Below are 25,968 nucleotides of genomic sequence, written 5' to 3' on the forward strand. Positions count from 1 at the left end.
TCCAGAAACTAAACACAGAATGGCTGAACACAGAGTATGATCCCCAGGCATGCCTTTTATCCTAACATACTACTTTGAGGAGCACTAAGCTCTATTCAAGTAACCTGTTAATACTGCCTACACTATGAGGCTCTTTGTAGCCAACGAGAATATTCAAATAGAACATCAGCTCTAGTCTTCCTGCCTCAAACTTCTTGGCTCACCCCATGTGGCCTGTTCCATTCTGTATGTTTGCACTTAGACCTGAAGGATCATGCAGAGAAAAAGTTCTTGGTTTCCTGCTGCCCGTACTTCTCACCTGCTGACACCTTCCATACAGAGAAGCAGCTGAAGCAGTCAGAGAAATAGGAGGATCCACTCAGGGGACCTGCCAAAATGGGCATGACCTTGCATAGTCTCTACTTTATTCTATAAATGACTCAAATGTGAAAGGAGCATTTTGCACAGCTTCGAATGGATAAGTTCCATGTAATAATGTACTTTTTTATCTGAAATACGAAAGGCACAAAAGAGAACATTAAAAAATGTGTGAGTAAATGACACATTTCACGATTGAAAGAAATTCTAGGTGCCATAAGAGGAATGAGCAGTGGTAGTGGCACAGGTATGAGGGGTTATGGCTTCAGGAGACTCCTGGGTGCTGATCTCAGTGCTGAGCCCTGTGGGACTCACTCTGGGACATTAGTTTGTCTAGAAGTTAGGATAACAGTAAATAATTGTTGGCAGAACAATTTTCTCAGCTTTGTCTTTACATAGGTATGTCCCAGAAAATAGACAGAAGGGTCCTGGGGCCACGTCACCAGGAGAAATGTTCTTGCAGGCATTCAGAGATGAAATAATAAGACCTGTATCATAACCACAAACACATACTTAGAGCAAAATAAACAGAGTGGAAAATGTGGTCCAAGAGATGTTGGAGAAGCAGATTTTAATGACCTCAAAACAGTTTGATAGGGAACCCAGGTGAACGGTTGTATTTTCCAGAGTAGGTGACAAAAATTATGTTATCATTCACCCCCATGTGTAAAATCACAGTATTACACGAGTATTTACAAAGTTGTCCTTCAACTCTGTGGATGTTTCACAACTTACCTCAAATATCAAAGTAGAAACATCAGGTACATCTGAAACTAACTGTGAGGCTGAGTTGAGAGAGAAGCTAGAGGCAGAGACCTGAACCCTCATACCATAGAGATTGTGTTATGAAAGCCAGGCAGATCTAACTGGTCAATGCAGGTATAGGCACTCCAGAAAAAGATTCACAATTGGCAACAGTTGCAAGCTTTGTTGGGGGCGGGATGGTCATGTAGAGGCATATATATTGGTCCTCAGCAATTCCCAAGGTTAAAAGTAGTCTTGTCCACTATTTCTTTAAAAAATGTTTACAAAGTGTTTATGGTTAAGCAACTAGAGTATTTTGCAGTTCATACAAAAGAGGATCTCAGAGAACTGAGTATGTTTGGGGAAACCGGTTGATCCTTCCCCTCATAAGCAATATGGATCAAAGGCTATGTGAAGGTTAAGTGCAGTTTTGGGAAAGGCAGTTTTCTGTTGTAGTTTTAGATTCCTCTGTAACATCTATCATGCGTGCATCCTGGCTCAGGCTGTCAAATATACTCACTAAAGATCAGTAGAAAGCTATCAGCCAAGTTCCTGAACATCCTGAGCAAAAGAGATGGAAGATACAGTATCCTCATCAATGAAAGAGGAACTGTACCCCAAGCACAGTACACATAAGCCCTGAGAGTTTGCTTAACAGACACACTGGGTACCAAGTGGCAGAGCCCAACAAGGGAAAACAGGGAGCCGACCTTGTTTCTCAAGTTGTCCTAGAAGGTATGAGTCGGTGGCCCTGTGCTCATCCATAGCCTGAGCAAATTTAGACAAGATTTTCTTCTCTTTTCAGCTTCTATTGCAGCTGAAAAATACGCATTGCAGCAACCAACTTTAGGTAGTTGTTGGGAAGGTTACAGCCCTAGGGGAGAGGCAGTGTGGGGAGAGTGGAGGGGAGAGTGCAGGGGAAAGTGGAGGGGAGAAGGGAGAAAGGGAAGGAGAGGAAAGGAAAGGAGAGGGGAGGAACTGGGAAGGGAGGGGAGGGGAACCCTGTGGGCAGGATTCCCAGGACCCTGTAGTGACTCAGAGGTCCAAGTAAGTACTGGCTGAGTGGCCTGAAGCCTTCTGATTAATAATGTGAATGTTCACTTTGGGGCAATTAATGGGACACCACAGCATCTTTCCTTGTTCATCCATTTGTTCTCTAAGGGGTATTGTCTTACATGGCTTTATTTTTAACAAAACTCAATGACAAATATGCTGTGGGCATATGTGACAACAGCAGTAAATAGGAATTTCAAATCCAAGTGAATCTATGCTGAAGAAGTTGTACCATAATTAACACTTTACTTGTGACTCAATGTATTATTTGTTTAATTTTTAAATATTATGAGCTATTTATATGTGTTTTTCTTGATAATATTGCTAACATTCCATTGAATGCCTGATTCTCATAAAATGATTCCTTTTATAACTCAAGTCTTATCAAAGAATCCATTGAAAAGGAAAGTATCTGCATAGGTCATTGCATTACAATTGAATATGCCAAAGATTAGCTTTTTTGTTTTAGTACATTATGCTGCCTTTCTCTCAGTTTTTTGGATGAAATTAATCACAGCCATGACATTTCTATTTTTCCCAAATGTACTTTTTTAAATTTTTTCTTTTGTTTCCTTATGGCTTCTATTTTTTTTTGTACCTAAAATAAATTATTTTTCACCCTATTTAAGATTTCCTTTATGTTAATCCCATCCTATTATTTTTAGTCTTTCTTTGATTTGATATAGTGATATCTTATGTATCTGTCCTTACCAGAAGTTGCTTGAATGGTGAAGATTAAGTCCTCAATAAGTATTCTAGGATTAGTTAATGTCATTAATTGATCTTTATAAGAGAATTAGAGTTCTCTTTATAGACCTTTTCCTGCTATTACACCACCAGAGTTTTAAATGGCAAACTGAAACTGAGGTATTGTGCAGGTATAGTAATAAATTGGTATACAGTAATAATATATAAACATAGTGCCTTTTATTGAACATTTATAGTAATCTATATTTTGTGTATGTTATCTAATGCAGAGATTTAAAACTTCTGTGAAATCAGTGTCGGTAGGATTAGCTCAGGTCATGCAATTGTTAGTGATAGTACTATAAGTGAATTCAAATATTTCAATTAATAAGTATTTTACTGATTGGTTGAGTCACTTGGTTAACATAAGTTGATCAATTTTCTTTCTTATCTCGTTCAACTCTCTTAGTCATCTGTTGCTTAAGAGAAATACAAAAAAGTTGATATAATACTTCAATGCTATAAGACTTGTGTTGGCTAATTGTGATTAGCTAGTTAACATGATGTGCCCATTACACTGTAAATTCCTGAGTGTGTCATTCCACGCTATGAGTTCACTTGAACCACAGAGATTTAACACAGCCTAAAGATGTTTACTGTTGCTGAAAACTTTGAATAAATAACCATGGGAATTTCTAGAGAGACCTTACCCAAAATCACACCTAAAAATTTACCCAATACCACCAGCTCAAATACTTCTCTTGTCCTAGATCTTTGGTTCTTTCTAAGAGTGTGTTAAACTAGCCCTGCTACATTGAGAAAAGTGTTTCTTGATTTGCAAACAGGTGTTCAGGTTCAGTTACATCTTTCTCTCTGACCAGCTGGGTAGCTTTGAACAAATATGTAAACCTCTATAAATATGAACTTCTTGATGCATAAAAAATTATCAGAACCTTTGGTTGATGTCTCAAGGTTATAATGGGTGCTGCAAGACTTTTATAAACTCTTCTATCACTGTAGACTCTCTAGAGACCTATTTAGTCCAGTCACCCTTGAAGACCCTGAAGAAATCACAGACTAAATAAGCATCACATGTAAATTCTGTGTGGGATCACCCTGCAGTATTGCCATTTGGGCTGATTCCATCTCAGATTCAGGAATCTAAGTAAGGATGCCTGGAAAGTCATGATCACCAAGAGTTCTAGAACCCTCGCAGTGAGGGTAAACTATCACTACATTCATAGAGAAGACTTAGTAGAAAATTGTTCCAGAAGCCTGTTCTCATGAGCTAGGGAAGAAGGCAGCTGTAATAGAGAGAGAGAATCACTAAATCAATGATGGTTGGAGGAATCGTTTGGAATGGGAGATGTGTGCTGAAAGTAGATAAAGGATCAAACGTGATAGCCTCTCAGTATCTATATTGCAAACCATAATGTACAAAAGTAGAGAGACAGTATGGGTGAAATTGTCTGCCATAGAAGCGGGGGGGGGGGTGGAATGGGGGATGGGTGTAATTCTGGGGACATTGGTGGTGGAGAATGTGGACTTGTAGAGGAACGGATGTTCATTGTAGGACTGAAACTCAAACATGAAAGTTTTGTAACTATATCTCACAGTGATTCAATGTCCTGTAGCACAGTCCTCCCGTTGTTTATCAATTTTCTTGAACAGGCACCAGTAACGTCTCAACAAATTGTGAGACTTGTTGTTACTGTTTTTGGCATATCAAGTACATCACGGGTACCTTGCCAGGCTTTGCGGGTGAGATACTCTTGGTAGCTTGCCAGCCTCTCCGAGAGGGGCGCAAGAATCAACCCAGGTCATCTATGTGCAAAAAAAAATAAAAGAAAATGATTCCAGAAATAGCTTTAATATATGTCACCACCTAAGAAAGACCCAGAGAAAACCTTATACAAAGGGGTTCCAAGTCCTAGAAACTGTAATGTTTCTAGGACTAGAGAAACTTTGTACATGAACAAGGGATGGAAGTGACTGGTTCCTGGCATCTCAAACTGCTTTCATATTTTGCAGATGGAGAAATGGAGACACAGAGAAATTAAGTGACTTTGCCACAGTTCCAAGCTGGAGAGGACCAGAATTAGAACTTAGAGAGAACCCTGACTCTGGGCCTGTGTCCTGCCCACAGAGTCACGCTGCCTCCCTTCCTAGGAGAGAAGACTTCCTGCAAGGTAAAGCCTGAATCCTTCCTCTTGGGATGAGTGTGTGTTACCCAAGACAGTTTTTTGCTGAGTAATGAAGCACAGACAGCTCTCATTTCCAGGCACAGGATAGAGCATCTATCTGTCTTATATATCATAAGGGTAGACAGGTAGGCACCTTTGTCATCAATGTACTTTCCCTATGCAGTCACAAAACTTCAACATAACCTATGAAATACCTTATTCTTTTCTCAATTTCAGAATGCCTCACAAACTCTCTGTATCTTCCCTGCACATGAGCCCTCTTCCCAGATTACTCTGAATCTCCCCTCCACCTTAGTGCTCATCCAGACCTCTGTGGGTATTCCCGGGGAAAAAAGCCCTTAATCAAACTCTCTCTTTTCCCTTCCATCTCTTATGCACCTAGACTCCTCTGCAATCTCTCCTTTTCTAGCTTCCTCCATCCTATCTCGGTGTTTCTACCTTTTATTTTCTAATATCTTTGTTCCACTATCTTTTCCTTTTATTACTCATCTCTCTCCCTCCCTAATGGGAGGATGGACCATTCTTGAATTTAAATTAAAAAAAAAAGTTTTCCTTAACCTCCTTAAGCTCATATATTCTCTCCCTTTTTGGGGGCCAAGCCTGGCCAGCATACTCACACCTTCTTCGTGGCCTGTCCACTCAGAGTTTGGACTTCAGATATTGTCCTCCTCCCCAAATTTCTTTCTAGAGCAGCTCACATATCCCAAGCATCAAGTCAAGACAATCAGTCATAGTCACAGTTCTCCCGTTGTTCATTGATTTGCTCGAGCGGGCCCAGTAACGTCTCTATCATGAGACTTGTTGTTACTGTGTTTGGCATATCGAATATGTCACGGGTAGCTTGCCAGGCTCTGCCGTGTGGGTGAGATACTCTCGGTAGCTTGCCGGGCTCTCTGAGGGGGGCTGAGGAATCGAACTCGGGTTGGCCATGTTGACTGCTTGTAAGGCAAATGCCCTACCGCTGTGCTATCGCTCCAGCCCAAGTCAAGACAATATCAGGACAGAATAATATTATGTATCAACCAGTACCACAGAGTTCAATAGATATTTCTGTCCACCACCCTAACAAGAATAAGATTGTTCATGCTTCACCATTTTTTAAAAATTTTTATTAGTGAGACATCGTGAGGTAGAGTTGTAGACTTACAAATTTTTGTGCTTGGGTTTCAATTATATAATGAATAAAATACCCATCCCTCCACCAGTGCCCATTTCCCACCACCATGGATCCCAGTATCCCCCCCACCCCCCACCCCCCATCCCACCCTGCCTCTGTGGCAGGGCATTCCCTTTTGTTCTCTCTCTCTCTCTCTCTCTCTCTCTCTCTCTCTCTCTCTCTCTCTCTCTCTCTCTCTCTCTCCTTATTGGGTGTTGTGATTTACAAAAGAGGCAATGGGTGAAAATCATGTTTGGTCTATATTCTACTTTTAGCATGCTTCTCCCATCCTGGGAGGATCCTCCCAACACCCTTTATTTGATGTTCCCTTCTCTACCTGAGCTCCCTTTTCCCCTAGCATGTGTAGTTGGCCTCCAAGCCATGGAGCAAAATTCCTGGTACTAATCTCGGCCATTCTTGGGTGTTGGTCTCCTATTTTGTTACTTTATATTCCCCTGATGAGGGAATTAATGTAGAACCCCCAGTGAACTTCATTCAACCCTTCTTCTAATCACTGTGTCACAGCTTAATGCCCCTTCCTGTCCCCTTCCAGAATATTCTCCTTTCTCAGTTCCTAGATATTTTCTGTCTGAGTGCATTTATTTCAATGTTATTCTTATGGTACAGTTTATATAGATGATGACATTCAGACTCAGTGGCAAAGAGACACGGAAAGTAGAAAAACCTAAATTCCATTTTTCACATCTCTACCCCAGCACTGCCACTGAAAAATTTAAATATATTTACCATTTAATAACTTCTAAAAGCATCATAATTTTCCCCCTGTGGAGTAGTGTACTTTGTCTCCTGTGAACCACAACATAATTCACAGAAATATTATTTTTTTTAATTTTTTATTTTTTGTAATGAATTCCCATGAGGTGCAGTTACATACTTACAAACTTTCATGGTCATGTTTCAGTCACACAATGCTCAGTACCCTCCACCAGCACCGATTCTCTACCACCAATGATCCTAGCACCTTCCCCCACCCTCACCTCACCCCCCCACCCCACCTCGCTTCTGTGGCAGGGCATACCCTTTTGCTCTCTCTCTAATTTTGGGTGTTGTGGTTTGCAATAGAGGTATTGAGTGCCCATCATGTTTGGTCTATAGTCTATTTTCAGAATGCATCTCCCATCCCAAGCAGGCCCTCCAAGCACCCTTTACTTGGTGGTCCCTTATCTATCTGAACTGCCTTTTCCCCCCAGTGATAATTCACAGAAATCTTTATATAGAACTGAGCTTCTCTAATTGTTCTGTTCCCTATTCCTTTCATCTATCCTCCCTTTAAAAAAGATAAATAGGACCACAGCAATAGTAGAGCAGGTACTATTGTTTTCTTGTGAACAACCCAGACTTCGTTCTCAGCACTACTGATGCTCTCCTAAGCCACTCCAGGAATGATTCGTGAGTACAGACCTAGGAGTAAGCCATGAGCACCACTAGGTTTTTCCCCCCCAACAAAAAAGTATGTAAATAAAAATATATAAATAAAAGAAAAAAGTTCTGAAACTTGATTTAAATATATATGTATACAAGAAAATCACAGGACAATTTCTCAAATAAACAATTTGTGAATATCTTTTTATGTCAGCATATATCTGAATCTTTGGATATTGTATGGGGTAAGCATTACATCAAAATTTACATTAGGGCTAATTTAAAGTGGCACATGCTATCAGACAAAGAGTGTCAGAAGTAGACTTGTTGATATGCTCAAGATAATAGAATATTTCTTTATTACTTATTGAAAGCAGTTCTTTTGCCACACTTAAGGTTTTCTAGAGGATCTAAGACGTGTTACTTTTATACTCCTTCCTGAACCACAAACTCTGCTACATCAGGCTTTAATTGGAGAAGGAACCTTTCTCATTGACTGTCTCATGAACACTCAGCACCAGTCACGGAATAGACCACAGAGGTGAGGGCTCACAGAAGTGGGGAGGTGAAGCATGGATTAAAAACTGGAAGGGGAGAAGGAGAAAGGAGAAAGAGAAGAATACAGATATAGTATATGCAACAGATATTAGGGGCACTATGGATAATACATTTGATCAATTAAAGAAAAAAACTATTACAAATCCACATGAAATTCTTTTGGTGTTAGATCAACCTCAGCAATGCTCAGGGGGTAATCCTGACTCTGCATTTAGGAATCACTACTAGAAGTTTTCAGGGGGACCCCATCGGATGCCAGGGATCTAACGTGCGTCAACCATGTGCAAATGCCCTAATGCTGTACTATCACACTGGTCTCTCCAAATGAAATGTTTTTAAAAAAGAAAATAGGTGAAAATTAGTGGTATATCAATGAAAATGTTACTTTTAAAAGACAAATAGGCAAAGTAGAATTTTACAGGACATGAAATTCAGGAGAACAACATATTTTTAAAAAGTTTAGCCCTGTAGTGGTCAGGGAAATAAATATTTAATCAATAATGAGAATATTTTACCTTGCATTTTGAGACCTACTGATGATAAAAACATTAAAATGAGAATAGTTTTTATGCATTACCCAAAATTGTATGTGGATTTTTACATTTCCTAACATTAACCTGACACTCTTTTAAGAAAATAATTTTATAAAAAGGTGCACAAAGATGCTGTAAAATCTATTGCACATTTTAAAACAATGGAATAAGAAAAATAAAATAAAAATAATTAAATGTTCATTAGTGGTAAAACATATGGGACTAATTGTATATGTTATAGTAAGTGTGTCTTGGAGAACACTATGCATTCATTTTAAAAAATGAATTTAATCCAAAGACATCCACCTGGAGAGAGAACTGAGTTTTGGTAAATGAAAATAGCAACTTAGGTAAAGCTTATGTATAATGGACTCTGCTTTTGTAAACAATAAGCATCCAAAGGAGAAATCATCCTAACTAATGTTTACGGTGTCATATCCAAGCAAGGGAATGACTGAAGGAAAGATCATAACTGCTTCTCTCTTTCCCCTGCATTGCTAGATATATTTCTGTATGTATCTTTTTTTTTATTTGTTTTTCCAGTTTTGGAGAAGTAAAAAAAAGAACGGCAGACATTGTTGCTTGCACTTGAAATAGTCAACAGGGATCCATTCTGGATTCTTAAGCCAGAAAACTTCATAATAAGGGTGGAATGAAAACCTGATATTACAAATGAAATGGATTGAACGGGAAGCAAAACCCAACAGAGAGGAAAGTTCCACAGAAATCTGCACAATGACTCAATCTTAATAGGCCAGGACTTGAAAGAGAGAGGTAACTAGGGAGATGGAAAGAAATGACGAACAGTGGAAAACAGAAGGTGATAAATGATTTGATAGGGAACTGGAGAAAAGAAAAAAGTCACTTATGACTTTTAGATTTCAAATGGAAAGAATGATTATTTCATTTAGTGAGCAAATAACTTCTGAGAATTATCGTACGTATGTGGGGCTATTATTACAAGACCTTACAAAACCAGAGAGGGAAACCTTTTAACCATAAATCAGAGGAAAACTCTATCTAGTGAAAAAGCTTGCAAAATGCTGAGAGAGGATAAAAGTGAGATTAATCAATAACATGTGGTGTGGGAAAAATTAATTGTCTAGGGAAGCCCTGTGTCAGGGGGAGATGCAATAAATATTGTCTTAGAATGAATTTGATGTGTGATGAAGATTCTCTGGATCACCTCAAAATGTAGAGTCAAGTTTAAATGACAAATTTGGATTCAATACACTGGTTTGAGTCCATGGACCATGGAGTATTTTCTCGGAAGGTGTGTAGACCTAGGACAGCACACTAAGAGAGCTATGGACTGAAGGAGATGCTGAATTAAGGGGAGAGTTGCAACATTATCAAATGCTTTGTAGGAGGAATGCAAATTGATAAATAAGGTTTTAAGGATTTAGAAAGTTGATGACCACTGAAACAGGATTTTATTAGTATCTTTTTATTTCTGTTTTGGCTTTTGGGCCACACTGGTTATGCGTTGTGCTCAGGGGGCCATATAGGATTCTAGGGATATAATCCAGGTCAACAGTGTGCAAGGCAAATGCTTCACCAGCTGTACCATTCCTCCAGCTTTGAAGTAATATCTGTTCAGATACAAGTTGCTTATGAGAGGGGTCAGTGGTAAAGATGCATTCCTTTGATGCCAAAATTATCTGTTGAAAAATTTTAGCATTGAAAGCAGGATAGGTATAGATGTTTGGGTTGCCAGCAAATCAAGAGAATCAAAAGTTGAAGGGTATGTGAGCCCAAGAGAGAAAAGAAAGCTATTGAGAATAGATGGAACATGGTAGAATTTGGGAAATTTAGACAAGCAGTATTGAGAACCCTGTAAAGACATCTCACAGAACTGTCAGGGGAATGGGAGGAGGCCCAGGCCATCATCATGACTGTTGGATTCCATTGTAAAGTCTAGCTTTTTGTCTCCTCTGGCTAGAAAACCCAGCAAAAGTCACTGTCTGGCTTTGTAAAGTCCTGAAGTTTGTAAATAAATACAGAACCACAAAGGCTGCTTTAAAGTATAAGTGCAAGAACCCATGCACCTAATAAAGCACCCAGAAACAGGATTCTTCTAACCCACATTCTTAATCCAGAAGTCCATTTTTTAAGTAAATAGTTTTAAAGATACTGATTATTGAAAGACTGACCTGAAGAAAACATCAGAAGTATTCATCAAATATGTATGACAAACTCTTGGGTGGGCTCCAATTTTCTTTATTGTAATAGAAAAAAGTAGTCATAATTCACAGAGGACAGTGTGGACATGTCATATTCTGGTGGAAGGACTCAAAATAGATTAAATTTAAACTATCTTTTAGACTGCTTTGTGTCCACAACCCAGGTTCTACACAGCATTCTCAGCATTCTACACAGTGCATTTTCCACTCAACACATCATTTTATGTAGCTGTCTTTTTCTATCAATATACGACAATTACTCATCACTATACACAGGGTGAGTTCTCTACCCAACACATGATAGTCACCCATCATCCTGCTTGAGCAATGCTGTTCTCTATATCTATACTTGACATACCAGTCTGGAATGGATCAAGAAACCAATGTCTTTACTTCTTTTGAATGCATATTCTATACTATAGGCTTTTGATTCTATACAAATGCATGCTTAAAGTACACTTCTCCGGGCAAAAATCTCCCTTAACACTCAGGTGTAATCCTATAACCTCCATGTATATCAGTACTTTTTATTATAAAGTCTATAGCTAATAATATTCTGTGTGTCCCAGTGATGTTTGATGATCAAGGAAGAAAACAGCTTTGAAAGTGTCCTGGGGGGAAGTGGAGGATGCTATATAATGAATAGTTTCAGTGTGTCTAGTTATATGCATCAGTAGATGGAATGTTGTAAGGAGATGCTCTCTCTACCCCCTGAGCAAGAATAAGACACCTTAAACTGTTACGAAGAAAACAATATCTCTTATCCTCTCTCACATACCAGGCACCCAGCAAGGTTCTCCTATAAAACCAACTCATTCATTTTATCAACTCCCCACTGGGGATGGTCTTCATAAATGGCGCACAAGAGAGCTGGGATTCATAACTGCTGCTTTGTGAGCCTCACACAATGAGGAAATGCCACACTTGAGTCACCTGCATTAGTTACAAGCGCTATCTTACTAAAGTATCCTCAGACACCAGAGGAAGAATAACTGCTGACAGAGATCAGCCTGAGACTTTGAGGCCTTCAAATGAAGAACTGGCAGGTCAGGTATTATGCTACCTGTCTACAGGGTCCTGAGAACAATTTCAATCATTCAGCCTAAAATAAACCTCATTGCTCAACCATTAACCCTTTAAAAGAAAGTACTGGGCTCTGACTCCCATTTTTCCTGGTCTCTGTATACTTTGATCAGTTCTTGTGTCACACTAACCTATGACCTGTGTGGCTATATTCTTCCCTCATCCATCACACTTATCCTAAAACTACCCTCACAGCTGTCCCGGGTGCCTTTCCACATTTAGAATAGACCAACTGAAAGGCAGAATTTTTATAAATACAATAATTGACACTTCGCTCTTTTTTTTGACACTTCATTCTTTACTGAAATGAAATCAGCCATTTTGTCATAATATCAACAGGGCCTTGATTGCCCTGACCCATTTCAAACATTCTGTTGGGTCTCCAGCCTCCACTGTAACTGAGACTTGGACTAGGGAAGGCAGTGCCTTTTTTGGAAGCTGTCCATGGTCTCTTGTGACCAAGGAACAGCTCACTGCTTAACTCACACGGGACAGAATCCAAAGGCATCAACTTCTAATTTTTTTAAAAGGCTTTGAGACAAGTTGGTCCATAAGGAACTACAAGAAGGAAGTAAAATTCAAATATTTCTCCCCAGTCTATAAAAAAAGCAGACAGTTTTTGTAGGATAGGAAGGACCCACATGGATAAAGTTGATTGAAGGGCTTGGTGAGTGGCTGAATCCTTCTTGCCATGAGATTTTTCACTTTGGACGTTTTCTGACTTCTTAATTCCATTGATGAATGAGCTGGATGTCAGGAGAAAGTCAGTTTCCAACCTGTTGCACATGCCCAGTTTCACATTTTGAAAAACAGCCTACCCTTCTGATGGAGACAGTTGTTGGGGGGAAGCCAGCTAGCCAATCAGCTACCTAGATCGCATGCACTCCTTTGTTCAACTTCATTCTCACTTGACGTCTGAGTGCATGCAGCCAATGAGCTCACCTCTGACTTTCCATGGAAGACTTCTGTCCCTGTACTCCCATCATGTGGGCAGCATCCAGGCATATTTGGCTGCATGAGGTGAATGTATTTTTAGAAGCTTTTTTTTTTTTGGTAAATTTTGGTTATAATAAATTGTTAAGAAATAATTATCTATAAAAATGTAGCTGATTACAATAAGAAGCTTTAGTCAGTAATTCTTTCATTCCTTCACTCAGTCAGAAGTCATAGATGAGTGCCCAGCACCTTACTGTCACACAACTACCTGCCCAAAAGATGTCTCTTTGCTTCTCGGTTCCTGCTCCCTCCCTACCTGTCCTGCTTACCTTTACCCCAATCCTGTACCCGCTCTCCACACACACACACTACACACACACACACACACACACACACGTGCGCACGTACATGCGCACACACTTCTTGATGTGCAAAAGCAATGTAATTCCACGGAGTTCAGAAGGTGTGGTGGCCTCTGCATGCAGATGCATTGTGTCCCCAGTTACCCCACTCTTAAAATCAGCTGTGTGGAAGTGATACATTTCCTCTCTGAAGCTATTACGGGATGCCTTCTTTTCGTAACCTATCATTTTGTAGATTGGTATTTTCTTAGGATTTGTTGCATTGTATTTAAATTGTTGAGTCTCAAACATGCTCCAGAAGCCTATTTAAGTTTTTGGTCTCTGCTGCTCAGAAGTATTTTCATGATAGTACTTGGATTTTTCCATCACTTCAGCTGTATACTCTTGAACTATGAGAGCAAGTGTGTGTCCCAAAATGTCCAAGGCTGCTCTGATTTTTAATTGTCCTATTTAGCTATGCAAGATGTGCCAAATTTCTGACAAATTCAGTTATTTGGCTTTAAAGGTTTCTCCCACATGTTGTTTCTTATCCCCCGCAAAGGCATAAAGATTATTTGTCAGACTTTGTGTCTCCAGTTTTTTTGAAAACATGGTTGCACTGCCCACAGCACTCAAACTACCTTCCAATTCTGTAGATAAGGTGTGCCACTTCATTCTGTTGGAGTGTCTTCCTGAGTTTTCTCAACAGCATAGCAAAGTAGAGGCAAACATAGATTTAAATATTTGCCCTGTGTTCTCCTGACTCATAGTTAAATATCAGAAATTAATTGCTGTCCTTTGGTACTTTCATATAAAGAAAATTTAATGATTATGTGGTTTAAGAAAAGTATGACATTGCAGGAGTATAACTCAACTTGTTGCATATAAACTTTTTTACCTTTGTAATATCTGATGATAAGGCATTGTTTCCTGAATTTTTCCCAAATAAAGATTTCCCAAAGAAATTTTCCAAAGAATAGGTTATATTCAAGTGTAAGTGCCATATACATTTTTGGATTTTCGTTGTTGTTGTTACAAAGTTGGGAGTTCTCCAGTAGTACTCAGGGATCATGATTTACTGCTAGTGATTCTGAAATGTACAGGTGATTCTGACAGTACAGTTTAAAGATGTGGTTCTCTTTGGGCTATCAGTGCTGGAGGACACCAGTACCACATTCAGAGGTGCGGGGTGCAGAGTATACTAAGAATCCAACTTGGTATTTCAATCATGCAAAGTATTGTATATCCCATAAATGCCAAGTATAAAAAAAATAGCTTTCTAAATTTTTGTTACCTTCTAGAATTTCCTAAATACTTATTGACCAATTTATTTAAAAATATTCCTTCAACCCCAATTCAAATGAAATGTGAAATGCTCTTTTCTCTTATCCTGAATTTTCCAAAATCAAATAGTACCCACAAAATCACCCGTTTGTACTTTCCATCTTTGTTCCTGAGTCCCGAGAAAGTGGCTTTACTTTTGAACTACCATGGAGAAATCAAACCCCAGAGTGTAGTCACAAGAACAGGGCAGCCTTCAGCTGCACCCTCCTCTCTGCTCTGCCAAAATAGTTTTTGTCACAGATTTTAATATAAAATATATATAATGTTTTATGTATTTATATAAATTTTATTTCTCATTATCTTATTTCCTCATAATATCATTTTATGAGCATTAAACCCATCTAGTTTTTATACATGCAACAGCATTTAATAAAAGTGCTCTTTTTCTTAGTATGAATATTAATCCTAAATTTTTAACATTTGTCCTATATTATATTCATTAAAAAGCAGAACATTTTGTCATCTTTTTAAAAATAGTTTTTAATTTTAATAGTACTCTTTAAAAGCAATCTTCAAGGATGACTGCAATACATAATTCCTGGTTCTTGCAAATCTTCACAGATGGATTTTTATGAATCAAAATTTTGATGAGTCTGATTTAAGACAGGACACTGTTTCTGTTGTGTGAAGCTCTGGGTGTAGGGCTCACCCCAGATAACTGGGAGACAGAAGCTTCTGGGAATGAAAGATGACCAAAGCAACCACCTCCAAGCAGTTGGAGCCATACCCTTCGTTTTGCCAGACTTCTGATTTCTCTTCATCACTTCCTTTTTCCAGACTTTCTGTACCATTTACATAACTTTACAAATCAAACTTCAATTGACTTTTCCTTCTCTCTAGAAAGTGTTCAGGAGCAGTCAGAAGGCACAAGCTGATCCACAAGAGGTGACAGTGAGGGTGGGTCAGACCAAAAAGAGAATTGACTCCTGAATAATTAAGATATAACAATGACTGTCTGTCAAATTGAACTGTGGCCCAGGAGTGTGGGATCCCATTGTTCCCCTATCTGTTCCCACTGGAGAAGAACGGGTTACTGGTGCAGGTTTAGAACTTAGAAGCTTAAGGCTTAGGGAGGACACCAAGGGCTTTAGATCCAAAATATAATTCCAGCTCATACCTGGGGTCTTTCAAGAGGAGAATGTAGCAGTCAAGGGCTAGATGAGATTTTACTAAGTTGTAAATGTTTTTTGTTTTTAATGTGTCTACTATTCTTTTATCTTCTCTAAGACTCCAAGTGAGAACAGTAGTAGTTTTTTAGGGGAAGGACAGAGAGAAGATAAAAAATAGTAAATAATGTATATGATTCCAAATATAGATTGCATATTATAAAATAATTCACTTATTTTGCTCAGAAATTCATTGTGGTATCTTTTGTTGATTAAAAGTAAATGTCCTTGAAATTTACATACAAGTGGTACTTCATGGAGAGTATTATGCCAAGTGAAATGAGTCAGAAAGAGAGGGACAGACATAGAAAGATTGCATTCATCTGGGGAATATAAAGCAACAAAATAGGAGACCAACACCCAAGAATATCCGAGATAAGTACCAGGAGGTTACTCCATGGCTTGGAAGCCAGTCGTACATGCTAGGGGAAAAGGCAGCTCAGATAGAGAAGGGAGCACCAAGTAAAGAGTGTTGGGAGGATCCTCCCTGGATGGGAGGTGCATGCTGAAAGTAGACTACAGACTAAACATGATTGCCACTCAATACCTCTTTAGCAAACCCCAGCACCCAAAAGGAGAGAGAAAACAAAAGTAAATGCCCTGCCACAGGGGTGAGGTGGGACGGGGGGTTGGGGAGTTGGTGGGAGGAATACTGGGAGCACTGGAGGTGGAGAATGGGCACTGGTAGAGGGATGGGTACTCAATCATTGTGTAACTGAAACCCAAGCACAAAAAATTGTCTACAACTGTACCACATGGTGTTTCACTAATAAAAGTAATAAAAAAATATAAAAAAGTAAATGTCTTCAAGACTTTAAGAATAAGACAAATTAAGGCTTCTATTAAAATATATAGCCTAATATTAAAATTCAAAATAAAAGATTCAATGCCGAATTCAAGCTCAATCACCAAACATTTTAAAAATGATTCAGTGCTAAGCAGTACTTTCAGCTTAATTTTTATCAATCTACAGTATTCTAGAGGGTAAATGTCCTGGTACTTATCTCGGCTATTCTTGGGTGTTAGTCTCCTTTTTTGTTACTTTATGTTCCCCAGATGAATGCAGTCTTTCTATGTCTGTCCCTCTCTTTCTGATTCATTTTGCTTAGCATGATACTTTCCATGTTGTACCACTTGTATGTAAATTTCCTGACTTCATCTTTTCGAACAGCTACATTACCACTCAGTTGCTCTTTTGCAAACCACAGCACCCAAAAGGAGAGAGAGAGCAAAAGGGAATGCCCTGCCACAGAGACAGGGTGGGATAAGGGGGTTGGGGGGATGGAAGGTATACTGGGATTAGTGGTGGTGGAGAATGGGCACTGGTGGAGGGATGCATACTCGATCATTGTATAACTGAAACCCAAGCATGAAAATTTGTAAGTGTACAATTGTACCTCATGGTGATTCACTAATAAAAATTTTTTAAAAAGATGGAAAACTCTAAAAAATAATAATAAAGTACTACAGAGAGAATCCATAACCCAAGCAATGATGGTAGGGATTAACTTTATCCTGATTCAGAGAAAATCAGAATGAAAATAGGTTAGAAAAACTCATCAGTGTTGTCACTGAATAGAACTGCTTTACTTGGATCTCAGACCCACCAGAAGAAGGAATTTTAAAACCCAGTTTATCTGTTACAGTTTCCAGTTGGCAGAAGGCTGCAGGGAAAATCAGATTTCTTTCAAAATGGCAACAGGAATGAGGACCAAGAAAGAGGGGGAAAGGATTTTTGAGGAAGGAATGTGCTAGTGAACAATGTGTGTGTATGTGTGGGGGGGTGGGGGAGGATTAGACTTAGATCGTACACTTTTAGATGTGAACTTTAAAAAATAAAAACTTGGGGGCTGGAGCAATAGCACAGTGGGTAGGGCATTTGCCTTGCACTCGGCCAACCTGGGTTTGATTCCCAGCATCCCATATGGTCCCCTGAGCATCGCCAGGGGTAATTCCTGAGTGCAAAGCCAGGAGTAACTCCTGTGCATTGCCAGGTGTGACCTAAAAAGCAAAAAATAAAATAAAATAAAGCTGGAGCGATAGCACAGTGGGTAGGGCGTTCGCCTTACACATGGCCAACATGGCCGACCCGAGTTCGATTCCTCCGCCCCTCTCAGAGAGCCCGGCAAGCTACCGAGAGTATTCGATATGCCAGACACAGTAACAACAAAGTCTCCAATGGAGACGTTACTGGGCACGCTCGAGCAAATCGACGATCAACGGGAGGGCCTTTACCTTTACCTTAAATAAAAAAATGAAAACTCTAAGAATCAGGTAAAGGCCCTCCCGTTGATCGTCGATTTGCTCGAGCGGGCCCAGTAACGTCTCCATTGGAGACTTTGTTGTTACTGTGTCTGGCATATCAAATACTCTCGGTAGCTTGCCGGGCTCTCCGAGAGGGGCGGAGGAATCGAACTCGGGTCGGCCATGTTGGCTGCGTGCAAGGCAGACGCCCTACCCGCTGTGCTATCGCTCCAGAAAGAGAGAATGGGAGTTTAAATGCTTGCTTTACAGAGTTGACCCCAGTTCAACCTTGAGAACCACATATGGTTATGGTTCAAGAAGTAATGCTTGAGTACAGAACCAGGAATAAGTTCTGAGCACAGTTGAATGTGCCCCCCCCCAAAAACAAGCAAAAAGAAATTTTAGACTTGACATTATAGACCTTAAATTTTATACCTTCTGTTTAATCTGTAGTTGGTTGTCAGTTTGCACATTTTCAGACACTTCTGTAAGAACAGAGTTTCCAAGAGTTTTGCTGCTTTACTTCAAGGTTTCATTAGCTGGTGGAGAAAGAAGAGAGAGCCACCATTTACTTTGTGCTAACTGCATGCTGGTGCAGTGCTAGACAGTTTCAAAAATAAATTATCTCCTGTAATCCTCACAGTAAAGGTGTCTTGTTGACCAGAGAGAAAAATATATCATGAGCCCCTGAAATTCAAACAGGATTAGCACTGCATAAATGAATAGAGGACTGGCATAGAATGGTCAAAATAGACTATTTTTCAGAAAATTTTGCTGCAAGTAAAGGAGATATTTTAGTTTTACTTAATGAGTGATTGGTGGCAGAATGAGCTACCCATCTGGAAGAAAGTTTAAGATTGTCCCCCCTCTGTGGTAAAAATGAATTAAAATTAAATGTAAAAAATAAAACAATTCTTAATCAACCATATAAGCAATTAGCTAATGAGCCCAAGGTTTCCAATTTAATGCCTACCAAGAAAAACTAGCCTCATTATGCTTCTGGTGACAAATTCTAAACCACAGTCAGGCATATATATCCATAGACAGGTTCATTCTCAGATACAAAGTGTACGAGTGAGCCAGGGGCCCCAGCAGGGAGATTGCACCAGCCCCTGATCCTGCTAGAATGCTCCAATCTACCACTGAAGGGAGTCCTTGGAATGGCCTCTTCTTGGGTCCCTTGAAGCAAAACACTGTGTCTGCATAGCCTGTTCCCCCTACCTAGAATATCTGGCCTCCACCCTACTCTAGTAAACTAAAAGTCTCATTGACCCAAAGAACTCAACCCAAATTCCAATTCACCCATGAAGATTCTCATTTCATATCCCCTCACAGACTGTATGTATTTATTTTAAACTTCCAACTACCACTTCTACATTGAGAATAGTTTCAACTTTCGTCTTCATCACAAAGGTTTTATTCAGTTTTTCCTTCCTCCAAGAGCAGGATTGCATTCAGTATCTTTGTGTTCCTCTTCCTAGGACACAGGCACAGTGTATCTAGAAAGACACTATTTCCAGAGTGTAACCAGCACTTTTTATATTACCCCTGGTTCCTGACCATTAGCACACTTCTTGCCACATTGATCCCCTGTGCTATGCTAAAATTTTACAATGTTTGCAAAATTTTTCCAAATAGTATTGTAATTTTGGAGTATTGATGTGTTGCTGGGCTAGAGTGATAGCACAGCGGGTAGGGCATTTGCCTTGCACACAACCGACATGGCCAACCCGAGTTCGATTCCTCAGCCCCTCTAGGAGAGCCCAGAAAGCTACCGAGAGTATTTCACCCGCACAGCAAAGCTTGGCAAGCTACCCGTGATGTCTTCAATATGCCAAAACACAGTAACAACCAAGTCTCACGATGGAGACGTTACTGGGCCCGCTCGAGCAAATTGATGAACGATGAACAACAGGAGGACAGTGATGTGTTTCTGCTGCTTTTTTACTGTAACCAGGGTTGCTCTTGACTTTTACAGCAAATTTACCCAGTACTTAAATCAGGGGGAAATGATAGGGCGAAGGGGCTCAATAAGATATTGATTGGTTTATGTTGATTCTTCATAAATGGTCTTTATGTTCATTCCCTTCACCCAACAAGTTAAAGTATGATCCATAAATTGGACACAGACCTGAGGAGATGACTGTTCAGCTTGTCTTCTTAGATAACTAGTATCTCCTGAGCTCCAGCCTCCCCCCTGATCCCCTGTGTTCTCTCAGACAACTGCTACTTTAATTTCTTATGAAGTATGTTTCTGAGGTATCCCTCCCATGTTCAAGAGATGCGGCTCTATAGCCACTCAGTCAGCTGTGAACTCTCCCCATCCCAGTATTCAGGCCTTCAGAGTACCCTGCCACTGTCCCTGGGACCATCAGTGGCATCCCTCTCCATCCTTCTCTCTGTGTGGCCCTAACTAGTAGCACATCCGCACATCAAGCCTCTGTCCATTACCTTGCTCTGCCTCATCTACCTGCTTGTTATCTGCCCTGCAATTGAATTTACTACCTTAGTCATTTGTTCATTTCTTCAGCATCTCTTTCTAGAAAAACTAAAGTCGTTTCTTCTTCGTACACATACACAATTCCCCCGAATCACAACTTTTCCTGGGAAGCTTCACCTCAGTGAGTCACCATATAGTGGCTTCTTTTTCTGAAAACCTTTTTTCTGCCATATACAATGACTGGACAAACACAGTCTTTAGACTTTTAATAACTATTAAACATAGAAATGGATCAGGGTTAAGGTACTTTTCTAGCACATTGTTGACCCCAGATCAATCCCTGGCATTACATATGGTCCCTTGAGCACCTTTAGGAGTAATCCAAATTAGAGTGAGGTAAATCCTGAGTAACCTCCCAGGTGTGACCTAAAAACAAAACAAAGCAAAATCAAAAACAGACTATTAAGGTTGTTCAATGAAAAGGGTTCTTATAATAAATAAACCTAGTTAGTAAATTAGTTTTATTACATGTATTTTTTTTCATAAATACAAATTTTTATTTTTGAGTCACACTCTGGGATGCTTAAGGGCTAATTCCAACTTAGTTATAGAGGATCATGCAGTGTGTGGAATCAAATCTAGACCTCCTACATGCAGAGCATGTCCATTAGTCCTTTGAGTTATCTTCCTATGTATTTCATCTCCTGCAAACACAGTCACCATTAAATACTAAGTTACACTGCTGAAAAATAAATATTTGGTGGTCAAATGACACAAATTTACAAATAGTAAATCATGAACTGCCAATATAACTCTTGAGACTTTGCATAACTCGTGAGACTTAGTGGAGAGTAGTCCCCAACCAATGGTTTGTTCTATTTATTTACTTGAAGGAACTCACAAGTAGCACTCGGACATCTGAGGACGACTCTCTACAATACTCAGTGAGCAGTGCAGATCTGAGTGCATATGTTTTATCCCTCAGAGTTATATCCTTGCACAACCACCGTGGTTTTTTCATTTTTTTTTCAACAAATCATGTATCTCACTGTCACTGTCACTGTCCCTGTGTCCTCCCGTTGTTCATGAATGTGCTTGAGTAGCTTGCCAGGCTCTCTGAGTGGGGCGGAGGAATTGAACTTGGTCAACTGGGTCAGCTGTGTGCAAGGCAAATGCCCTCCTACCCTCTGTGCTATATATATATATATATATATATATATATATATATATATATATATATATATATATAGCTTGCCGGGCTCTCCGAGAGTAACACTGCCTCTCGGAGAGCCTGGCAAGCTACCAAGAGTATCTCTCCCATACAGCAGAGCCTGGCAAGCTACCTGTGGCATATTTAATATGCCAAAAAGAGTAGCAATAATGGGTCTCATTCCCCTGACCCTGAAAGAGACTACAATACAGCAGCGTTGGGAAAGATGAGTAAGGAGAGGCTGCAAGAATCTCATGGCTGGGATGAATGGAGAGGTTACTGGCATCCACTCAAGTGAATCGATGAACAACAGGATGACAGTTACAGAGACAGTGGATATTATATGTTAAATTTGTTATCAGTTCAATTGCAATTATTATAAAAAGTTGATCTGTTTTTGTGAATTCAGGGAGACAATTATATTTTTGTTCTAAAAAATATGAGATACATGACTTACAATATTGTTCATGACAAGGTTTTATGTAAATAATATTCCAACCTTATACCCTACTCTTGAAAGTCCACCTCCCTCCATCATTGTCTCAGTTTCCCCTCAATCTTCACTAATCTCAAACTGCTCCGTCCCCCACTGTGATGAGTTCAGTTCTATAAACCAGTTCTTATTGTATCTCAAATGCCTCTGGCTATTTATGTCCTTGTTGTGTTTCTTTATATCACATATATGAGAGATCATTCCGTATCTGTCCCTATCCTTCTGTCTAACTTCACTCAGCATGATGCTTTCCAGATCCATCTATATAGTGACATGTTTTTTTTTCTTTTTTTTATTAGTGAAAAACCATGAGGTACAGTTATAGGCTTACAAATTTTGTGCTTGGGTTTCAGTTATACAATGATCAAGTCCCCATACCTCCACCAGTGCCCGTCATCCATCCCCATGGGTCCCAGCATCCCCCCCCACCCTCATCCCCCCCCCCCCGTCCCATCCTGCCTCTGTGGCAGGGTATTCCCCCTTGTTCTCTCTCTCTTCTTTTGGGTACTGTGTTTTGCAAGAGAGGCTTTGAGTGGCAATCATGTTTGGTCTATAGACTACTTTTAGTATGCTTCTCCCACCTTGGGAGGGCCCTCACAACACCCTTCATTTGGTACTCTCTTCTCTATCTGAGCTTCCTTTTCACCTAGAGCCTGTGGCTGGCCTTCCATTCATGGAGCAAAATTCCTGGTAGTAATCTCAGCCATTCCTGTGTGTCACTCTCCCTTTTTGTTGCTTTATGTTCCCCAGATGAATGCAATCTTTCTGTGTCTATCCCGCTCTTTCTGACTCATTTCGCTTAACATGATACTTTCCATGTAGTACCACTTGTATGTAAATTTCATAACTTCATCTTTTCTAACAGCTACATAGTACTCCATTGTGTAAATGTACCAAAGTTTCTTTAACCAGTCATCTGTTCTTGGGCACTCAGGTTTTTTCCAGATTCTGGCTATTGTAAAGAGTGCTGCAATGATATAGTGACATGTTTTTATCTTTTCTTATAGCTGAGTGGTAGTCATCTATTCTTGGACATTGGAGTTCTTTCCAGAACTATAGTGAGCAGTACTGTCTTTTCTAGATAGAGCTTTTTGAGGTGGCCCTTAGGGTAGAATGGTACATAGGTCTATACAGGTCTTTCCTCTTATATGCATTTAACATGGCGACAAATAGCTAACTGGAATTCTCTTTTCCTTTGTCACCTGCTATGGAGGAAGTGAACAGTACACAAAGGACAGCTAGGATTCCCACCTTATGCCCAGGGACACAGCTCTGGGTACAGTGAAAAGAGCAACATCTCAGATAAAGCACTATCTTCTCTACCTCTCCTCTGTCACAAGCACCTTATTATATGGAATAGATTTCTCCTACTCCTCAATTCTGCCATGTATAAATTATCAATCCATGGTGTAAATATTTGGTGCACATTTACTAGTACAGAAGTCACCCATCAGGCTATGTGCTTGTTCCTGTTGTTTCAAGATGACTCTCAGAGAGTGAACTTCTATTCAGATGATTCTGGGAAGTCATATCTATAAAGCAGATATAATGAGACCTTCTTTACAAAACTGTTGTAAAATCATGAAAGATGCTATGTGAAAATACTTTGAAAGTTTCAGGTATATGACATGCCTCTTAAAGAAAAAAGACGTGCCTCATGGTTAGGAAGAGCAGAGGTCTAAACATTCTAATAGTTTAGACCAACGTGGGCAGCTATTGCACTTCAGAGATAGACATCAGTGAGAGAATTGCCCAAGTTAAATTCTCCTCTCCTCTTAACTAATCAGATAAAGCCTTTCAGTTACAAATATATACATGCATGCAGACTTTGTATGCTCTTTTTTTTCCTGCAAGCTTAAAAACATATTTTTGGTACAAAGGAAAACTCAGACTCAACCTAGATATATTCTGATCAAATTGTTTAAAAGAAAAAGAAAAGGTTGAACCTCTAGGTTCATCAAATTTCATCCCTGTTAGACTGAGAGCAAGCACCTCCTGATTATTCCCTGCAAGGTCAAGGTCTGGTTTATTACTTTTAATAGCACCTTTAAATAGCCTGGCCCCTCTCCCCACACTCCCTTATAGAGGGCTTCCCTTCCTGAAGTGAAGCAAGATTAAAACCCTGTCACTAAGCAGCACTCAGCTCCTGCATTGCTGGCCTTTGCATGCAGATGGAGACACTGACCGCCTGCTAATCTATCCCCAGATGGAGGTGGACGCCGAGGAGAAGCGTCATCGCACACGGTCCAAAGGGGTCCGAGGTACGTCTCAGCTTCCCTGAGTCCCTGGAGGCCCCAATCAGGGTCACCTTCACCCCGGAGAAGCTGCACGGTGACCCCTGCTTTGACCCCACCCTCTGGGTAATTTTCTGTGGAAAAGAGCTACTTGTGACAGATGATAAATTTTTATCTATTTTCCATCTCTCTGCAGTTCCCGTGGAACCAGCCATACAAGAGCTGTTCAGGTTAGTGTTCTATGAGTAAAATGTATCCCCATTAGCAATTTAGAAAATGTCTGCGTTTTAATGGGTACACTGTACTTGAGTTCATCAGCGGCTTGCTTATGCCCTGCTGCACTGATGGAATTCATTCCCCTGAGCCTTGCTAATAAAAGGCATCCCCTAATTTCTCCCCTCCTCCTGTTCCCAGCTTCTCTGTCTGCTGCCTCACGCTCTCTCCACACCTACAGCATGCTCAGGGTGTAACTTTCTCTTTCCCGTTGCAGCTGTCCCACTCCTGGCTGTGATGGCAGTGGTCACGTTAGTGGCAAATATGCAAGACACAGAAGGTAATGTCTGTACTTTTTCACCCTGTACTCTCTATAGTGACTTATATAGGGGCCCACACCAAATGATGACAATGAGTGTGGTTGGGTGTCCTTGAAAAATGGACTTGTGCCCTTCTTCTCCCCTCTAATGTTCATTCAGTCTTTGGCCTCTTATAGGTTCTCCAAGAGAAAACCATTCTAGCTATCTCCTGGGACAGAGTTTAGGATAAAATGTGAGCTGATACAAATTCAGAGCAGCTTCATTTTCCCCATATGCAAACCCAGCCTGACCACGTGACCCATCCCCTCTGCCTCAGTGAGAGGCTCATTTCTCAGCCACTTTCTCATTCTGTGGCTGCAGGATAGGAAATCATGTTGTTAAATTAAAGTGTGACCTTCCTGATCTTTCCATAGGAATGTGGCTTCCATAATTTAACAGAGTTCATCTTTGAAAACGAATCTGAACAAGGCAGCCGGGCAGCCACCAGGGGAGGGCAGAGCAAAGGTGCTGGACCAGGATAGATCACACTAATGAGACTTGGGGGCTTAAGTGATTATAATATCCTCCTAAATACAGAGATTCCAGTCCTGAAACAGAGATGCACAAAGATGCATGTAGTGCATCTAGAGAATGTGGTCATTGGTAATTATTGCTAAATGTGCATCACAGCGAAATTGTACTTTGTATATCTGAAGCCAAAGCTCCTGTGACTGGTAATCCCAGATTGATTTATTTTTGCAAGTAGGGTTTTCTTCTTTATGATAGTAACATAGCTCTACCTTTCAAGAGAAGGTTAAGGTGAATTAGAAATGTTTACAGATTACAATTAGCCTTTAACTAAACTTTTATAAAGGAATTTGCTGAGACTAGGATCATTCCATCCAACAACCAGGCCACTTAATTCAAAGCTGCGTCTATGGCAGTATGCCAGGGTTCCACCAATGACCTTTCTCCCTTGTTCCACATTTTATTTCTTCTTTAGTGCAGCATTCATATATAAGTGAGAGCAAGCATTTATTTTGATTTTCTTTTCATAAAATCAAAGGGAAAATATAAGTTATATTCCAGAGCCCCATGCCAGCATTT

General features: G+C 40.0%; 1 protein-coding gene across 22 annotated transcripts in view; it reads left to right on the forward strand.

Moving 5' to 3' along the window:
* MYT1L (myelin transcription factor 1 like) overlaps window positions 1–25,968 on the forward strand; it is a 501,918-nt gene that overhangs the window by 306,149 nt on the left and 169,801 nt on the right. For all 22 annotated transcript variants that reach the window (XM_056128242.1, XM_056128237.1, XM_056128238.1 and 19 more), the window contains 4 exons: window positions 4,873–5,030; window positions 24,322–24,376; window positions 24,546–24,579; window positions 24,840–24,902. In XM_056128242.1, the coding sequence (XP_055984217.1) occupies window positions 24,322–24,376; window positions 24,546–24,579; window positions 24,840–24,902 (152 nt within the window). In that variant the 5' untranslated portion in view covers window positions 4,873–5,030. The remainder of the gene's footprint in view (window positions 1–4,872; window positions 5,031–24,321; window positions 24,377–24,545; window positions 24,580–24,839; window positions 24,903–25,968) is intronic.

Source organism: Sorex fumeus, unplaced genomic scaffold (assembly GCF_029834395.1).
Source record: "Sorex fumeus unplaced genomic scaffold, SorFum_2.1 ptg000006l, whole genome shotgun sequence".
NCBI lineage: Eukaryota > Metazoa > Chordata > Mammalia > Eulipotyphla > Soricidae > Sorex > Sorex fumeus.